This window comes from Mesoplodon bidens (genome assembly GCF_964165515.1).
Source record: "Mesoplodon bidens genome assembly, chromosome: 1".
Taxonomy (NCBI): domain Eukaryota; kingdom Metazoa; phylum Chordata; class Mammalia; order Artiodactyla; family Ziphiidae; genus Mesoplodon; species Mesoplodon bidens.
This window is the reverse complement of record NC_138176.1, coordinates 42,954,766-42,969,482: the sequence shown is the minus strand read 5'-3', so window position 1 is coordinate 42,969,482 and position 14,717 is coordinate 42,954,766. Positions and strand designations below refer to the sequence as shown.

Genomic DNA, 14,717 nt, shown 5'->3' with positions numbered 1-14,717 from the left:
TGCAGTAGTTATGACAAGTAAAGAAATGTTTAGTGTAAAATAGCTCTTATACCCCTTTTAGCTCTCACTATAATGATTTTAAGGGCCTCACGATTTATGATCAGGTCATGACTAATCATCTGTTGTCACACATTTGTTTCCCAACCCATGATAAAATTACTTTAAAATGTAACTGGAAGTTAACTTTTCTTCTACTTTCAAATGGAATACAGTTTTGATTTTTAAAAATTCAACATTTTTCTCAGGCCAGACATAAGGAACATTTCTCAAAATGTGACAATGTCCATAAAATCATCAGACATACTTTTTCATAGAAATTTCTCTATAATGTGTCTAATACTACCTGAATTCATGCCTCAAAGACCTTAAATCTTCATTATTGTTTCTTGTAATAACTAAAGTGCTCTTTCCTTTTTGTTACATATCATCTGGTCATACAAGTTTTCCTTATATTTTTATTTGTTACACTAAAACCACATATGAACAGGTTTTATTATCTTTCACTTATGAATTCTTTAATTAATATAGACACCCAAATTCTCAGAACATCTTGAGAAAAACAAAGTTAATGGAACCTAATGGACTCACTATACCAGGTTAAATGTGATCCTAAGGAAAATGAAGTGTATAAATAAACCAAATAAAAATAGACTGATTTATTCTTCAAAAAATATTTTTAAGAACTTTAGGACAGAATTGAGCTTTTTTTAATAGTTTCTAAGTAGATGTTGAAAACCTCAATAACAATAAACTTACCTAATTTTTAATTGATTACTTAATATGCTCTAAGCATGCTGCTAAGTGTGTTCAATCCTCATAGTAGGTAGTGAGATAAATACTTACTATCATCATCATTTTACAAATGAAGGATGGACGCTTAGAGTGACTGACTCACCCAAGGCCATAGAGTTAGTATGGGAAAGAGCTGGTCTTTTAACCTAGAGCTTAAGCCCTTAAGGAATCTCTAATTTATATATGGGTTTTCTAGATTCCTAAGGATTAAATATTTGAGAGTTCCAATATTTGATAAAAAAACCTATTTACTCTCATTATGTTTTTAGTGATTTGAACTCAAGTGCACTTGTTACCTTCTAGCCAGTAAGTCTGTTTGCCATTGTTCAATAATGAATAGGTGTGGAGAGAGGAAACATTTACCAGCATCATGAGTCACTAAATTGCTTCTCCCTTTTAACACATAATCACAGCCCTTGAAATAGCTCAGCTTCTTTAAAGAAATAAAGATGACAACTATTTTATGCCTTTTTGAGGTTGGCAGGTAATTTTTAAAATGTACTTCTACTAGTAATGTCATTAAGGATGACAACTTCTCCTTCTGACCTCCCTGCTCAATACCTTTTAAGGTTCCTGCTTCAAGGTGAGAAAGGAGTGCACAGCCTCAAAAATTGCTGTGAAGGAAAAGCAAAAACTAAGGGAGCTAAGCTCCCTTTCAGCTTCACACTGGGCTAATTAGGTGCTACATGGTAGTTCACACCTTTCTAATAGCTATACTTTCTGTTTGTCCTCCAAGTTCTTTGCATAGAACTGATTTTTGTGAGAATAAACAGAAATTATTTTATATTTAAATAATCTGAATGGATATAAGTATAAAATATATTTTAATTAGAATTAATCATTGAAAAAATAATAAGTAATCTACCAAGAGTCTTCTCAATGGAAGGGGTGCGGACATCAGACTCTCCTTTGAGGTCTTATCCCAGTATATTCCACCCATAAAGACATACTTTTAAATCTCTATAGAATTTGTAACTCCCAATGTAGGTATCCCAGTAATGGGCCTCCGCATTTATTGATGGGAAAGCATGTATAATAGACCACTCTAAAAATTAATGAGGGAACAAAAGGGGTAAATATAATGTGTAAGAAATATTTTTCCCTGCTTCCTTTTCAAGTGATATGCTATAAAATGGTGCTCAAGGAATAGTCAATAAATGCCCTTATACATGATCTGTTGTCTTTATTAAGTAATAATTATTTGGTTGTCTGTAATGTATTCTAACTTTGATTTTAGTGATTAAGATTTTCCAGAAGTTTTTCTAGAAAATATTCAAAGTTTTGTCCAGTGAGGTCTTTATTTGACTACAGACTATTAGCCAATTTCCCAACAATACTCATTCACAAATAAGTAGCCACAAGTCAGGCCCCCTGGTAAGGTGTATATTACAAAATGTGTTAACCATGGACAGATGATTATAAAGTTGCAGCTATTACTGTTTTTTGCTTTGATGTAGTACAAGGGGAGAAGAGATGTGTGATTTTTCTTATTAACAATTTTAATTAACTTTTAATTGATTTCTAGGAAGATAAATGTTTTCATTACAGCATCACACGCTGAGCTCCTTGGTTAGATATTAAACATCAGTGCAAACTTCTTGACAGTATTGCTGATAATAAGGGATTTTATGTTTGGTTATCTTTTCTAACATGTACATACTCATCTATAATACTAAGTAAATGAAACTACCTTGTTTAGCCAGCCCATATCACTTAACTTACATGACATTATTTATGTTCCTCAATTAATTAGGACACAGAAAAGGAAGCAAATAATCCTGTATTTTACAAACTTTCTAGTTCCTTTGTCTCTATTAGATGTGTGTCTGAGTTACCTTAAATTTTCTAGAGCACTTTCTTATAAGATGTTAGTCTTTTATTCCATGAGCATCAAATATACCTCCTTTCATGGAAGCTAGACAGTCAGTGAATTAAGTTGTAGTTAATCATGTCAAAACGTGTGTGTGTGTGTGTGTGTGTGTGTACTTGACTTTGAATATATTATTTACACTTTATACTTAAGCTGACTTAAAATTACAAATCCCTATTAATAAAAATGTCCCATCTAATATTTATTTTTAGTCCCCTTGTTGAATATGTGTTTGAATATTTTCTTTCAACAAATTATCCCACTGTAAGATAAAGATTGCTGTATATTTGAAAAATTCAGTAAATGAAGAGTTATCAGATATGCTTCTATTCACAAAGGACTTATAGCTGTGGGGAGAAGGTGTAAGTAAAAAGTAATGTGGGCTTCCCTGGTGGTCCAGTGGTTAAGACTCCATGCTTCCAGTGTAGGGGGCACAGGATCCCTGGGCAGGGAAGATCCCACATACCGTGTGGTGCAGCCAAAAAAAAAAGTAATGTTACAAAGCATTTGTTAAAATTCTAATTTATAAAATGATCTATCTCTAAATGCTAGACATTTTCCTAGGAGAGATTGAATTGGGGTTGGGATTTGAAGACTGGATGAAGGATTGGAATTTCAGAGGTCAATAAGGAATCTTCAATGCAAGGCTTGAAGAAAATGTCAAAAAGTGTATGCTGAGTCCTAAGGAAATGTAGAAAATTGATTAGACTTGAGCAGAGTGTTTATACAGGACAGTGAATAGTAAGAGAATGCTGAAAATGTAGGTTGGAATTAATTCATGCATAGGAGTTTGGACTTCTGTCTATAGTTCAGTTGAAAGGATTTCTATTACTCAGGGTTTTTAAATCTGGTGCATACATTACTCCCCTTGAGAACTTTGCCTTGCTTATTAAAATATTAATGGCACTTGCAAAGTTCTGAAGTAATGAAAAATTTAAAATTTTCTTTAATCCCAATTTCCCAAATTTATTTATTTGAACAGAGACCTCCCCTTCTCTCTCCATCTCCCCTTACTTTTTCCTGGCATCATAAGAGACGTTAACTAACATTCCATGAAATGTAGCACCTAAAGTTAGTTTATCAAAACCATGACTAAAATTCAGCGTTTACTTCTCCCTCCATGGCCTTTTCCATCAATTTAGGCCATTGTTAAAAATAATTTCTCATTGGACCTTTTGAAAGCATATATTTTTCTGATAATCTGTTCTCTGCCGTTTATTATTTTACTGTAGACTTTGTTAAGGACCCTGACATGTTTGAGAGTAGGCACCATTGATTCTATTAACTTAAGGTAGTTAGTTTCAAGTGACGGGTCATGGGGAACAAAAAGTATCAAGTGGAAATATTGTGTGAAAATATCATGGACAGATTATTAAAAGAAGGCCTTATTCCCAGTGTTGCTCATTGAATTATAACAGTATTTAAAAAACTGTATGTCCCTCAAGATATTAGTAAATATTTTGCTAAACAAACAACAATGAAAAAGAGTCTATGACTAAATTTGTTTGGAAACTGTGGTATAAACACCCCTGGGGTTTGGGACTATCAGTAACTAACATCCTATACCTTGCCCAGGTTCAGACCAATTCAGTGAGAGACATGAAATTCTGGCAAATAGGTGAAACTGATATTGAAAGGAAGGAGGTTTAGTGATGAGAGCCAAATGGGTTGGTAAAAGCTACACCATGATTAAACTTACCTACACAGCCTCAGGCAGAACTGAAATTGTAGGTCTTATTCATAGGGAAAGAGCTCATATAGCAAAACCAGCAAATCATATGACATCCTTATAAACATCAGATGTTAAAGGAGGCAGTGTGTCTACCCCATTCTTTCCATCAAATTCACCACTCGTGAGTGAGGGAGGGAGCAGAGAGAGCAGTTTTCTTGCTAAAATGGCCTTCCTCTTGGCAAGTTGAAGCCTGGAGAGGGGAAGTTCCTATTCAGCAATCCTCAGTGAAAGAAGATCTTTTAATGCAACACTTCTCTGAGCTACTGTGTATTGGGAAGTTCACAAAGGCAAACATGATTAATGCAGCAATTTGGGAAATACCAACATGATGCACTGTAGGTGGTTCATTCTGAAATTAAGTTTGTTTTTATATCTTTTGTCCTGTTAGAGCAAGTTTCCTTTAACAATCCTCTAGCCCAGTAGTTTGCAAACATGGGTTGTTCTGATCAAATGTGAGGTCTTTGCCAAGTCATTTGTTACCAATGTAGGTACTACATTTGCATTGTTCTAATACTAGTTATTGGCTTATATCATCTATAACAATGCTGATTTACTTAAATTTTATATATTTTATTCAGTGGAACAGAATAATGACTTTGCAACTAGATTGCAGAGAATTATGCAACAGCTATCTTCTTATTCATGTTATAATTGATCTGTGCCATGTTTGTGAATTTCATCTCCGACATATATAATGGTAGGAAAAGAGATTCAAAACTGCTATTCCACTTCACATCTTTTATTTTATAGTTGAGATATCTGAGACCTAGAGGGAACAAGTGACATACCAAAGTTAATGATATCGAAAACTATATATAGTGGAAACACTGAAACTAAACAGCATTTCTATAAGGTAGCAATTTCTTTTTATATATCAAGGTCATTTGTCATCTTAACCTACATAGTCCCTATTTGTCACTCTACAAAACATTAAAAATACAAAGATATTTACTTATTATCTTACTCTTATCTAGGTCATAACAAAATACTAGTTCGTACTTTATAAAAATGATATTTTTAGGTATAGACCTGGATTCAGTAGTTCCGCCAAGATGATCACAGTCTTCCCACTTGTAAGAAGGGAGACAAGTGTTAAACAAATAATCACATTAATAAATCTATAATTTAAATCTAGTAAAAGTGATATAAATTATACGTATATGGAGTTCTTGCCATGTATAACAGGAGGGTCTCATTGACATTTCAGGAGTCAAAGAAGACTGCTTTGAGGAAGTGGTGTTTAAATGGACATTTGAAAGATGAATGGGTATTAGCCTAGTGAATAATAGCGGAAGCCCTCTAGGCAGAGGCTTTGGAGAAATTTGGAGGTTGGAGAGATTTGCATTATTCCAGAACACAGTGAAAGTAACATTTAGTAGGAGAACTCTTGGTTATGGTCAACATTTGAATGGTGCTGAAGGCAGTGGAAATCACTGAAGGATATTAAGAGGAATGATGTCATTTATCTATTATAAAAGATCTCTCTGGGGCTTCCCTGGTGGCGCAGTGGTTGAGAGTCCGCCTGCCGATGCAGGGGACACGGGTTCGTGCCCCTATCCCGGAAGATCCCACATGCCGCGCAGCGGCTGGGCCCGCGAGCCATGGCCGCGGAGCCTGTGTGTCCGGAGCCTGTGCTCCGCAACGGGAGAGGCCACAGCAGTGAGAGGCCCGCGTACAGAAAAAAAAAAAAAAAAAAAGATCTCTCTGAAAGGAAATAACTGAAAAGAACATAAAGACATAATCTAGCAATCTAAGCCACAGTTGATGGTGGCTTCGGCCAAGGTCGTTAGGATTGAGATATTGCATACATTGGTAACAATGTATTATAAATGGAATAGGGATTTTTCTGTAAATGCCATATCTTGGACCTTGTTACCTAATATACCAATGTATCTCACAGCTTGGAGCTGAGCCTCATACATAGTATTAAATAAGCTTTTCTGAAATTATTTAATAAATAAATAATTGAGAATAAGCTTTTCTGAAATTATTGAATAAATAAGTTTTTCTGAAATTACTGAATTTCAGAAAAGCTTTAAAATAAGCTTTTCTGAAATTATTGAATAAATAAATAATTGAGAAGGTAGAAGAAGTAGATCTCAGGAACATCATCTTTATTTCTTATGTGATCTGTTGGTCAGTGGAAGGACCATTTAGTGAAATAGGGGAATTGGAGATGACAAAGATTTGGACATAGAAATAATCAAAAGTTCAATTAGAAACATGTTAAGCTTCTCATTCTATGGTAGACAGAATTATAATCCCCCAAATACATCCCATGTGTGAATATGTTACCTTACATAATGAAATTACCTTTGTAGATGTGATAAGGTTAAAAACCTTGAGATGGGAGGATTACCCTGGATTGTCCAGGTGGGTGCATTGTAGCCATCTAAGCCCTTAATAGTGGAAGAGGATGATAGAAGAGTGGATCAGAGAGATGAGATAGAAGAAGGAGAGATTCAAAAAATGTGAGAGGGACTTGACCCACCATTGCTAGCTTTGAAGATGGAAGAATTGTGCTATGAGCCAAGAGAAAAGGTATGTGGGTGGCCTTTAGAAGCTAGGAATTGTCCTTACATGACAAGTAAAAAGGGAGTGGGGATCTCAATCCTACAACTTCAAGGAACTGTATTCTGTCAATAACTGGAATGAGCAAAGAAATGGATCTTTTCCTACAGCCTCCAGAAAGGTATACAGACCTATGCATACCTTGGTTTTAGCCAGGTGAGACCCATGTTGAACTTCTGATTTATAGAACTATAAAATAATAAACTCGCAATTTGTAAACAACTAAATTTGTGGTAATTTGTTATGGCAACAATAGAAAACTCATATAATATGCATAGGGTGTCCTAGTAGAGATATTAGTTAAGTAGCTGGACATACATAGTACAATACATACCTAACATCCCCCTCCACCCCACACATATACATACACAGCCATATTAATCAAATTAAATCATTCTATCATAATAAATCTTCCAATATGGGGATAAGTAAGAATATATCTTGAGCAAGAATCATTTAAATTATGGATTACATAAAAATACCCACAGACAGAAAAAGTCCCTGAAACTTTTAAGAGTGTTGGTTTAATGAAATAAAACCTACTTACATTATTGGATTGTATTTTTCTATTTACTTGAGCAGTGATCTAAGACAAAAGATAACATTTTTTGTTTGATTGGTTGGGTTTTTTTGTAAAGGATGTGGCAGTATTGCTGTTTGTTTTTTCCACTAAGATGACCAGCTTGACTAATATGTCAATAATCTGTAAGACAAATTCTAGGAAAAATGTAAAAGTAGAAGAAAATATGTCTATGGAAACTCTTCAACTCTTTTATAGTATTTTTGTCCTCTTCAGACATTCCTGCAATTACTCTTCTATCTTTTCTCAGGCTTAAAACTCCAGAGGTAATGCCCTCCCAGGGAAATTTGTGTTTTGATGAATAAAAGGGACAAATCCTGCTGGAATGTCTGGCATTATGACAGTCAGAAGGAGTGCAGTTATGGACATCTTGGGCTTTATCGTTTCAAACAAGGCACAAGTGTTCAGCAAACCCACCCCACATACTTCCCCAGTGTTTGTAAAGGTGGATATACATCTGCTCGTGTGCTGTTCAAAATACATTATATTGCATCCCAGGCTTTGTGGATAAAGTGATTATTGTGTCCCTGGCTCATAATGCAGCCAAGTGTCTTGTTTTCCTTCCTTTCCCTAGTGAACTTTGTGGCATAATTATGTAACATTTTATAGATGCTAAGATTCATTCCAATTTCTTTGAGAAACAATAACATAGAACTGTTTAGCACAAAATGCACTGTATTTGATAATGAATTGTCATAATTTATATTCCAATTAATTGATTTTTAGATTATTTTAATTCTCATAATGCTCTAATTCTCATAACACTCCATCAGAAGAATAGTCACTCAAAATTTACCCATTTTATTTGATGCAAAGTGATTTAATATTAGATAAAATTTTCAGTTACAATAGGTTTATTATACCATCAACAATTCTGTTATCATTTGGACATTGTATTCTAATATTAAAGAAGAGCCCTTTGCAGTTGCTTTACAGTTACTATACTTTCACTTCTATTTGGGTTTTGGAACATATTTAGTTTTAAATCTCAGTTCCTTGCATTAAATTATTCTAACATTCATTAATTCCACAAATATTTATTAAGTAGTTTTATATGCAAGACATTATACTAAGAACTGGGGTACTGAGGTATTTATTTTTTGTGTAACCGTAAGCAAGATAATTAAAGTACATAAGCCACAGCTTTCTTATTTGTAGAATGGGACCAATGATATCTATTCATAAGAACATCAGGCAGGTTAAATGCAGTTATATATATATGGTACTTATACATATATATATATATATATACACATATAGTGCTTGAATTTAAAAAGCTGTAAAATCTTAAGTTGTCAGTCAGGTATGTTTAATTAAAAACTAAATGTGTGTTTTTTTTAATTTTAGAATTCAAAATCTATTAAAGAAATGATAATACAGGAAAAATTCAGTATTTTTGAAATGTGAATTTTCTGTCATAATATAATATTGTTATTTCTACTGATATCAAATTATGTTATGTTCATTTTGAATGAAGAATATCAATTAAACTATAGTATATTTCTTTTCATGTTCTAGAATTTTGTACTACATTGTCATTATCTTTTAAATTTTCTCCCTAGAGAAAAAAATATTTGGTTAGAAATATGCCATAATTCTTTAACTATCCCCTTCTGGCAGGGCAACATAACAAAATGTAATGTGAAAAAATCATAACAAAGAGTACTATGTGAATTCCTTTGTTTTTAATTTTATTTAGGCAACAGACCCTGATGCTGGAATAAATGGCCAAGTATACTACAGTTTGGGTAACTTCAATAATCTTTTTCGTATCACATCCAATGGGAGCATTTACACAGCAGTGAAGCTTAACAGAGAAGTCAGGGACTACTATGAACTTGTTGTTGTGGCAACTGATGGAGCAGTACACCCTCGTCATTCAACTCTAACACTGGCCATCAAGGTTTTGGATATTGATGATAATAGTCCTGTGTTCACCAATTCAACATATACTGTCGTTGTTGAAGAGAATCTGCCAGCCGGGACCACTTTCCTTCAAATAGAGGTGTGTGGAAGAAGCAGTTATTTCGTGAATTCTGTATAAGATTTGACATTCATGTAGGGCTGCCAGACTTAGTAAATTTAACTTTAAAAAAGCAAAAAGCATATGCAGCTAAATTTCAATTTCAGATAAGCAAGTAAATTTGAATATAAGCATCTCTCAAATATTACATATTGTGTTTTATCTAACAACCCTATTTTAGAGATATACCAAAATTTAAAGGGAGAAAAGTTGCCTTTGTGAGAAATTGAATAACACTTCTTAACAGATTTCTTTTTAATTTACAAAAGTAATGCTAAATGTTTATTGCAACAATTGACAATACGAGACTATTTAAAAAAAAAAAACTTGGGGGCCTCCCTGGTGGCGCAGTGGTTGAGAGTCCGCCTGCCGATGCAGGGGATACGGGTTCGTGCCCTGGTCTGGGAGGATCCCATATGCCGCGGAGCGGCTGGGCCCGTGAGCCGTGGCCGCTGAGCCTGCGCGTCCGGAGCCTGTGCTCCGCAACGGGAGAGGCCACAACAGTGAGAGGCCCGCATACCGCAAAAAAAAAAAAAAAAAAAAAAAAAACTTAATAGTCTCTCACCTTGTACCTGAAGAGTTACTCGGTGTTAAATTTTATGTGTATTCTCTTACATTTATGTTTGTGCTCACACAAATATCGAATAACTATTTACATATATATATAAATATACATGTATGCAAGTGTGTACATATATATATACATTCATACGCATATATACATGTATAGAATTGCCTCATATTTTACAGAAATAGGATATTGCTGTACCTATTATTTTGGAATATCTTTTTCACTTTCCGTACACAACTGGCATACTCCCAGAAGTCTAACTCTCCTTTTTATTAGTGTCTTCATAGCTAAACCTCTTTTTTTCAATCCTCAAATAAATTATTACCAGAAACTCTGGACATTCTGATTCAGTACGTTACATTGGCCTAGAGATCTGCATTTTAAGCACAACCTCTTTAATTCTGACATAGGTGGTCTATGAAGTGTATTTTGTAAGAAAAAAATATAGTCCTTTCTCAACCTGCAGTCTACAACTTGAATTTTGTTAGCATGCATTTCAAGAACTTGTGTTTCTTCCATAATTCAACTCAATATGTGTTTACTAGTCAGCAAACATTAATACATCTAAAAAAGGCAGATGCTGACCAAGGAGAGAGCCATTATTTCTCCATTTATTCTTCTATTCATCTATTCATGCACTCATTCCTTTATTCAACAACCATATTTTCAGTGCTTACTGCATGCCAAGTCCTCTGCTAGACTCTGGGGATTCAAACATGAACAAGACAGATTTCCTGCCTTCATTGAATTTTCGGTCTGGTGTAGCAAACAGACAAGTAACTGGTAATTAATATAGAGGTCCTCAATGCAAGGAACCTGGGAGATCACAGGTGGAGCTCTTTAACCTAATCTTGAGAACAAAGAGAATGTGTCCTGGAAAAAGTTTATTTCTAAATTGTGAACTGAGGGGCAAATAAGAGTCATTCAAGGGGAAGAAAGAATATTCAAGGCAGCGGAAGAACCTGCTCAAAATCCTGGAGGAGAGAAGAGTGAGGAGCTAAAGGGCTGGAAAAGATATGTGTCCTTCTCACCATGTTAAGGAGATTGGAGTTGATCCAAAATGAAATGGAAAACAAGAAGAATTTTTAGGCAGGAAGGTGACATCATAAAATCTGTGCTTTAACAGTATCTTTCCCATTGTGATGTTGATAACTGTTTGGAGGGGGCCAAGACTGACATTCACAAAGATGTTTGCTTTACTGCATGCATTTTTTAACAAACCCTGACCCTCCCCACTCTGTCCTTGCTCCATTCCGTTTCCTCTACCAGAGTTGCCTTTGCCAGTCTCTACTACTGAATGAAAGAGTCATCTATAAGACTTCCCATTGAAACCTGTTTTTTCAGCTGTTTTTTGTTTTGCTTTAATGATTGGGAAACTTTATTTTTGGAAATGAGAATTTAAAAAAAATATTGGAATATAGTTGATTTACAATGTTCTGTTAGATTCTGCTGTACAGCAAAGAGAATCAGTTATACATATACATATATCCACTCTTTTTTAGATTCTTTTCCCATATAGGTCATTACAGAATATTGAGTAGAGACCTGTGCTGTACAGTAGGTCCTTATTAGTTATCTATTTTATATATAGTAGTGTGTACATGTCAATCCCAATCTCCCAATCTATCCCTCCCGAACCTTTCCCCCTGGTAACCATAAGTTTGTTTTCTACATCTGTGACTCTATTTCTGTTTTGTAAATAAGTTCATCTGTACCATTTTTTTAGATTCCACATATAAGTGATATCATATGATACTTGTCTTTCTCTCTCTGATTTACTTTATTCAGTATGACAATCTCTAGGTCCATCCATATATCCCTTTTATTTTGGTATTTCTGTCTTATTTCTTCTTTGAGACAGTAATCTGGAGGGTAGGTATCTTGTTTTTATTCATCTTGTGCATTTCTATAGCACCTTGTGCACACTCAATAAGTGTTAGTTAAAAGAAGGGAGGTATAATAGAGTGATCTCTAGAAATGTATTATAGGATCTTTGTGAGAAGACATATTTACGTTTTCATATAGCCCTTTAATAACCTGTTATGTTTATGGAAAGCACACACAAATACTTATTTTTATTTAAGGTATTATTTTTCATGGTTATACAATCATCAGGAAATAAGCAATCATTTATGACAATATTTATTTCTTTACTGTGGTATGATCCTTTTAATTAGTGATTTTTTCAAATAAAATAGATACAGTAACAAGATCAACAATGACAAAACCTCATGGGTCTCTGTCTCAGACTTGTTTTCTTTCTTTCTCTCCCTCTCCCTCTATCTGGTAAATTACTTTAAAAAATGTTTCTCTCTGAAACATGCCTTTTGATCATCATTCATTTCATGCTATTCTAGGTACTGACACATGACTTCCATCAGTCCTGCATTTCTTTATTTTGGCAGTGGCAGTGATATAACCATTCTTCTTCTTAATTTGTTATAGGCCAAAGATGTTGACCTCGGAGCTAATGTATCTTATCGGATAAGAAGTCCAGAAGTGAAGCACTTTTTTGCACTACATCCATTTACAGGAGAACTCTCCCTTTTAAGGAGTTTGGACTATGAGGCATTTCCAGACCAGGAAGCAAGTATCACTTTTCTAGTGGAGGCCTTTGATATTTATGGAACAATGCCACCTGGTATTGCTACTGTCACAGTGATAGTAAAGGTAAGTGATATGGATGACTTCTGGTTGCCTACTTTGTACTCTCTACATGTAGTTTCTGTTTTTGTTTTTGTTTTTAATCCACACTATAGTATAATATTGGGGGGCAGGATTCATAATTATATGTGGTACCAGAGCCAGAACATAAAATTTTGAATGTACAGTATTTACAAAGACTTGAGAAATAACTATATTATTTAACTTATAAAAAATAAGTTTGAAAGAACCACTAAATAAGAGTTCAAACACTGTGTCTCCCTGGGTCCCCATTAGCTCTGTGACTTCAATGAAGTCATAATTTCTCTAGACTCCACTTTAGTCCAAATTCCATAGCACCGGGGGTAATAACTTCATCCAAATCCTTCAACTTAAAAAAATTAAAATTAAAAAACATAAGAGGATTCTGAAAGTTTAAGAGTTCTAAGCCCCCAAGAACTAGTTAGTTTAGTTTAGTTTGGAACCCAAGATTTTGGAATGAAACAAGCTTTGGAATCAGACGGAATGTGGGTTAATTTCTTGCTCAACCATTTTCAAGTTCTATGACCTTGGGGACTCTCTCAACCTCTCTAGATTTGCCTTCTAGCTTAATAAAATATCCTGCACCAATTGATTGCCTAGAAAAGCATGTCATCTTCCACCTTTAGGGTTTCTTGTGATTGTTAAGCTGTGTATTTAAAAGAAGACATGAGGAAAGATTCATCAGTTCTCACACGTTAGTGTATATAAAGGTCATCTGAGCTGCTTACCAAACATTCAGATCCCTCTGCTCCTTCCCGAAGGGACACCTTTCCCACAGGAGCATCTGAGACATCAGTATATTAGAAAAGTACACAGATGATTCTCACACAGGTTGTGTGAGTATCAGATGTTGAAAAATATACTTCAATTACAAATATACACATACAAATGATCCTTGAGCTGCTTTATTAAAGGTGTTTAGTACTAAAAAATGACTTTAACTGACCTTTATTTCTTTGGTGACATAAAATAAAAGTGCTTTCATAAACATGTTTTGTATGATTTTTGGTCAGGGGAAGAAAGTACAAATTTTAAACTACCCTCTTAACATGTTTTCTCTGGTACCCGACTGGAGTTTGAATGGTTAAAAAGACAGAGCTAGTCAGAAAGAAACAGATTCACACACAGTGAGAGCAAAAGAGTGAGAGAGGAGAGAAGGAAAAGGAAAAAGGGAGAGTGACAAGGATACAGAAGGTCTATATGATAAATGAAGACTTTACAAGGAAGCTTATAGAAATTTTCAATAAGTCCATGAATGAAATACATGAATAAGATTAATTGGGTAAGCAATTTAAGTTCACTTTAATATAGATATTTTAATTCATATTATATTCACAAATGTATATGTTCTACAAAAAATATATGATTTATGATTATGACTCAGATTTTGCCAGGTAACCACTGAGACCAAGTTTCCATGTTAAAAAAATAAAATCTATGAAATTAGACAGAAGAAAACATGGAAGTATGTGTAAATTTTGAATTAATATTTAGTTATAGATGGTAGAATTGCAATACAAATTTGGCAACCACACATTGGTCTGCTATACAGCGGGACTATTTGTACTTCTTGCAGTCACCTTAAATCACTAGAAATGTATCCTAACTGAATGGGATCAAGTTATTTGACTCACCAGTTCTGTTAGGTTGTCTGATCCTGGAGATCATTCAGGAAACCATAGGAACCTATGTTCATTTAAAGTTTGCTGCTTGAGATGCGTAGAATTACAATCTGTAATGTGTTTGAGGTAAATTGTTTAGCAGAATTCACCTATGATAAATTACTCAGGATTTTATACCATCTGGTTCTAGTTGGCTACCTAAAGCATGTGGAAAGTTCTGGGAATTACTTCAGTTCTTGAAAGCAGCTTTCCATAGAGGGCTGTTTGTACA

At 34.4% G+C, this 14,717-nt stretch overlaps 1 protein-coding gene across 7 annotated transcripts in view; it reads left to right on the top strand.

Moving 5' to 3' along the window:
- Nucleotides 1-14,717, top strand: part of PCDH15 (protocadherin related 15) — a gene marked incomplete at both ends in the record, with an annotated part of 718,913 nt that overhangs the window by 520,811 nt on the left and 183,385 nt on the right. For all 7 annotated transcript variants that reach the window (XM_081238611.1, XM_081238610.1, XM_081238609.1 and 4 more), the window contains 2 exons: nucleotides 9,245-9,550; nucleotides 12,585-12,809. In XM_081238611.1, the coding sequence (XP_081094737.1) occupies nucleotides 9,245-9,550; nucleotides 12,585-12,809 (531 nt within the window). The remainder of the gene's footprint in view (nucleotides 1-9,244; nucleotides 9,551-12,584; nucleotides 12,810-14,717) is intronic.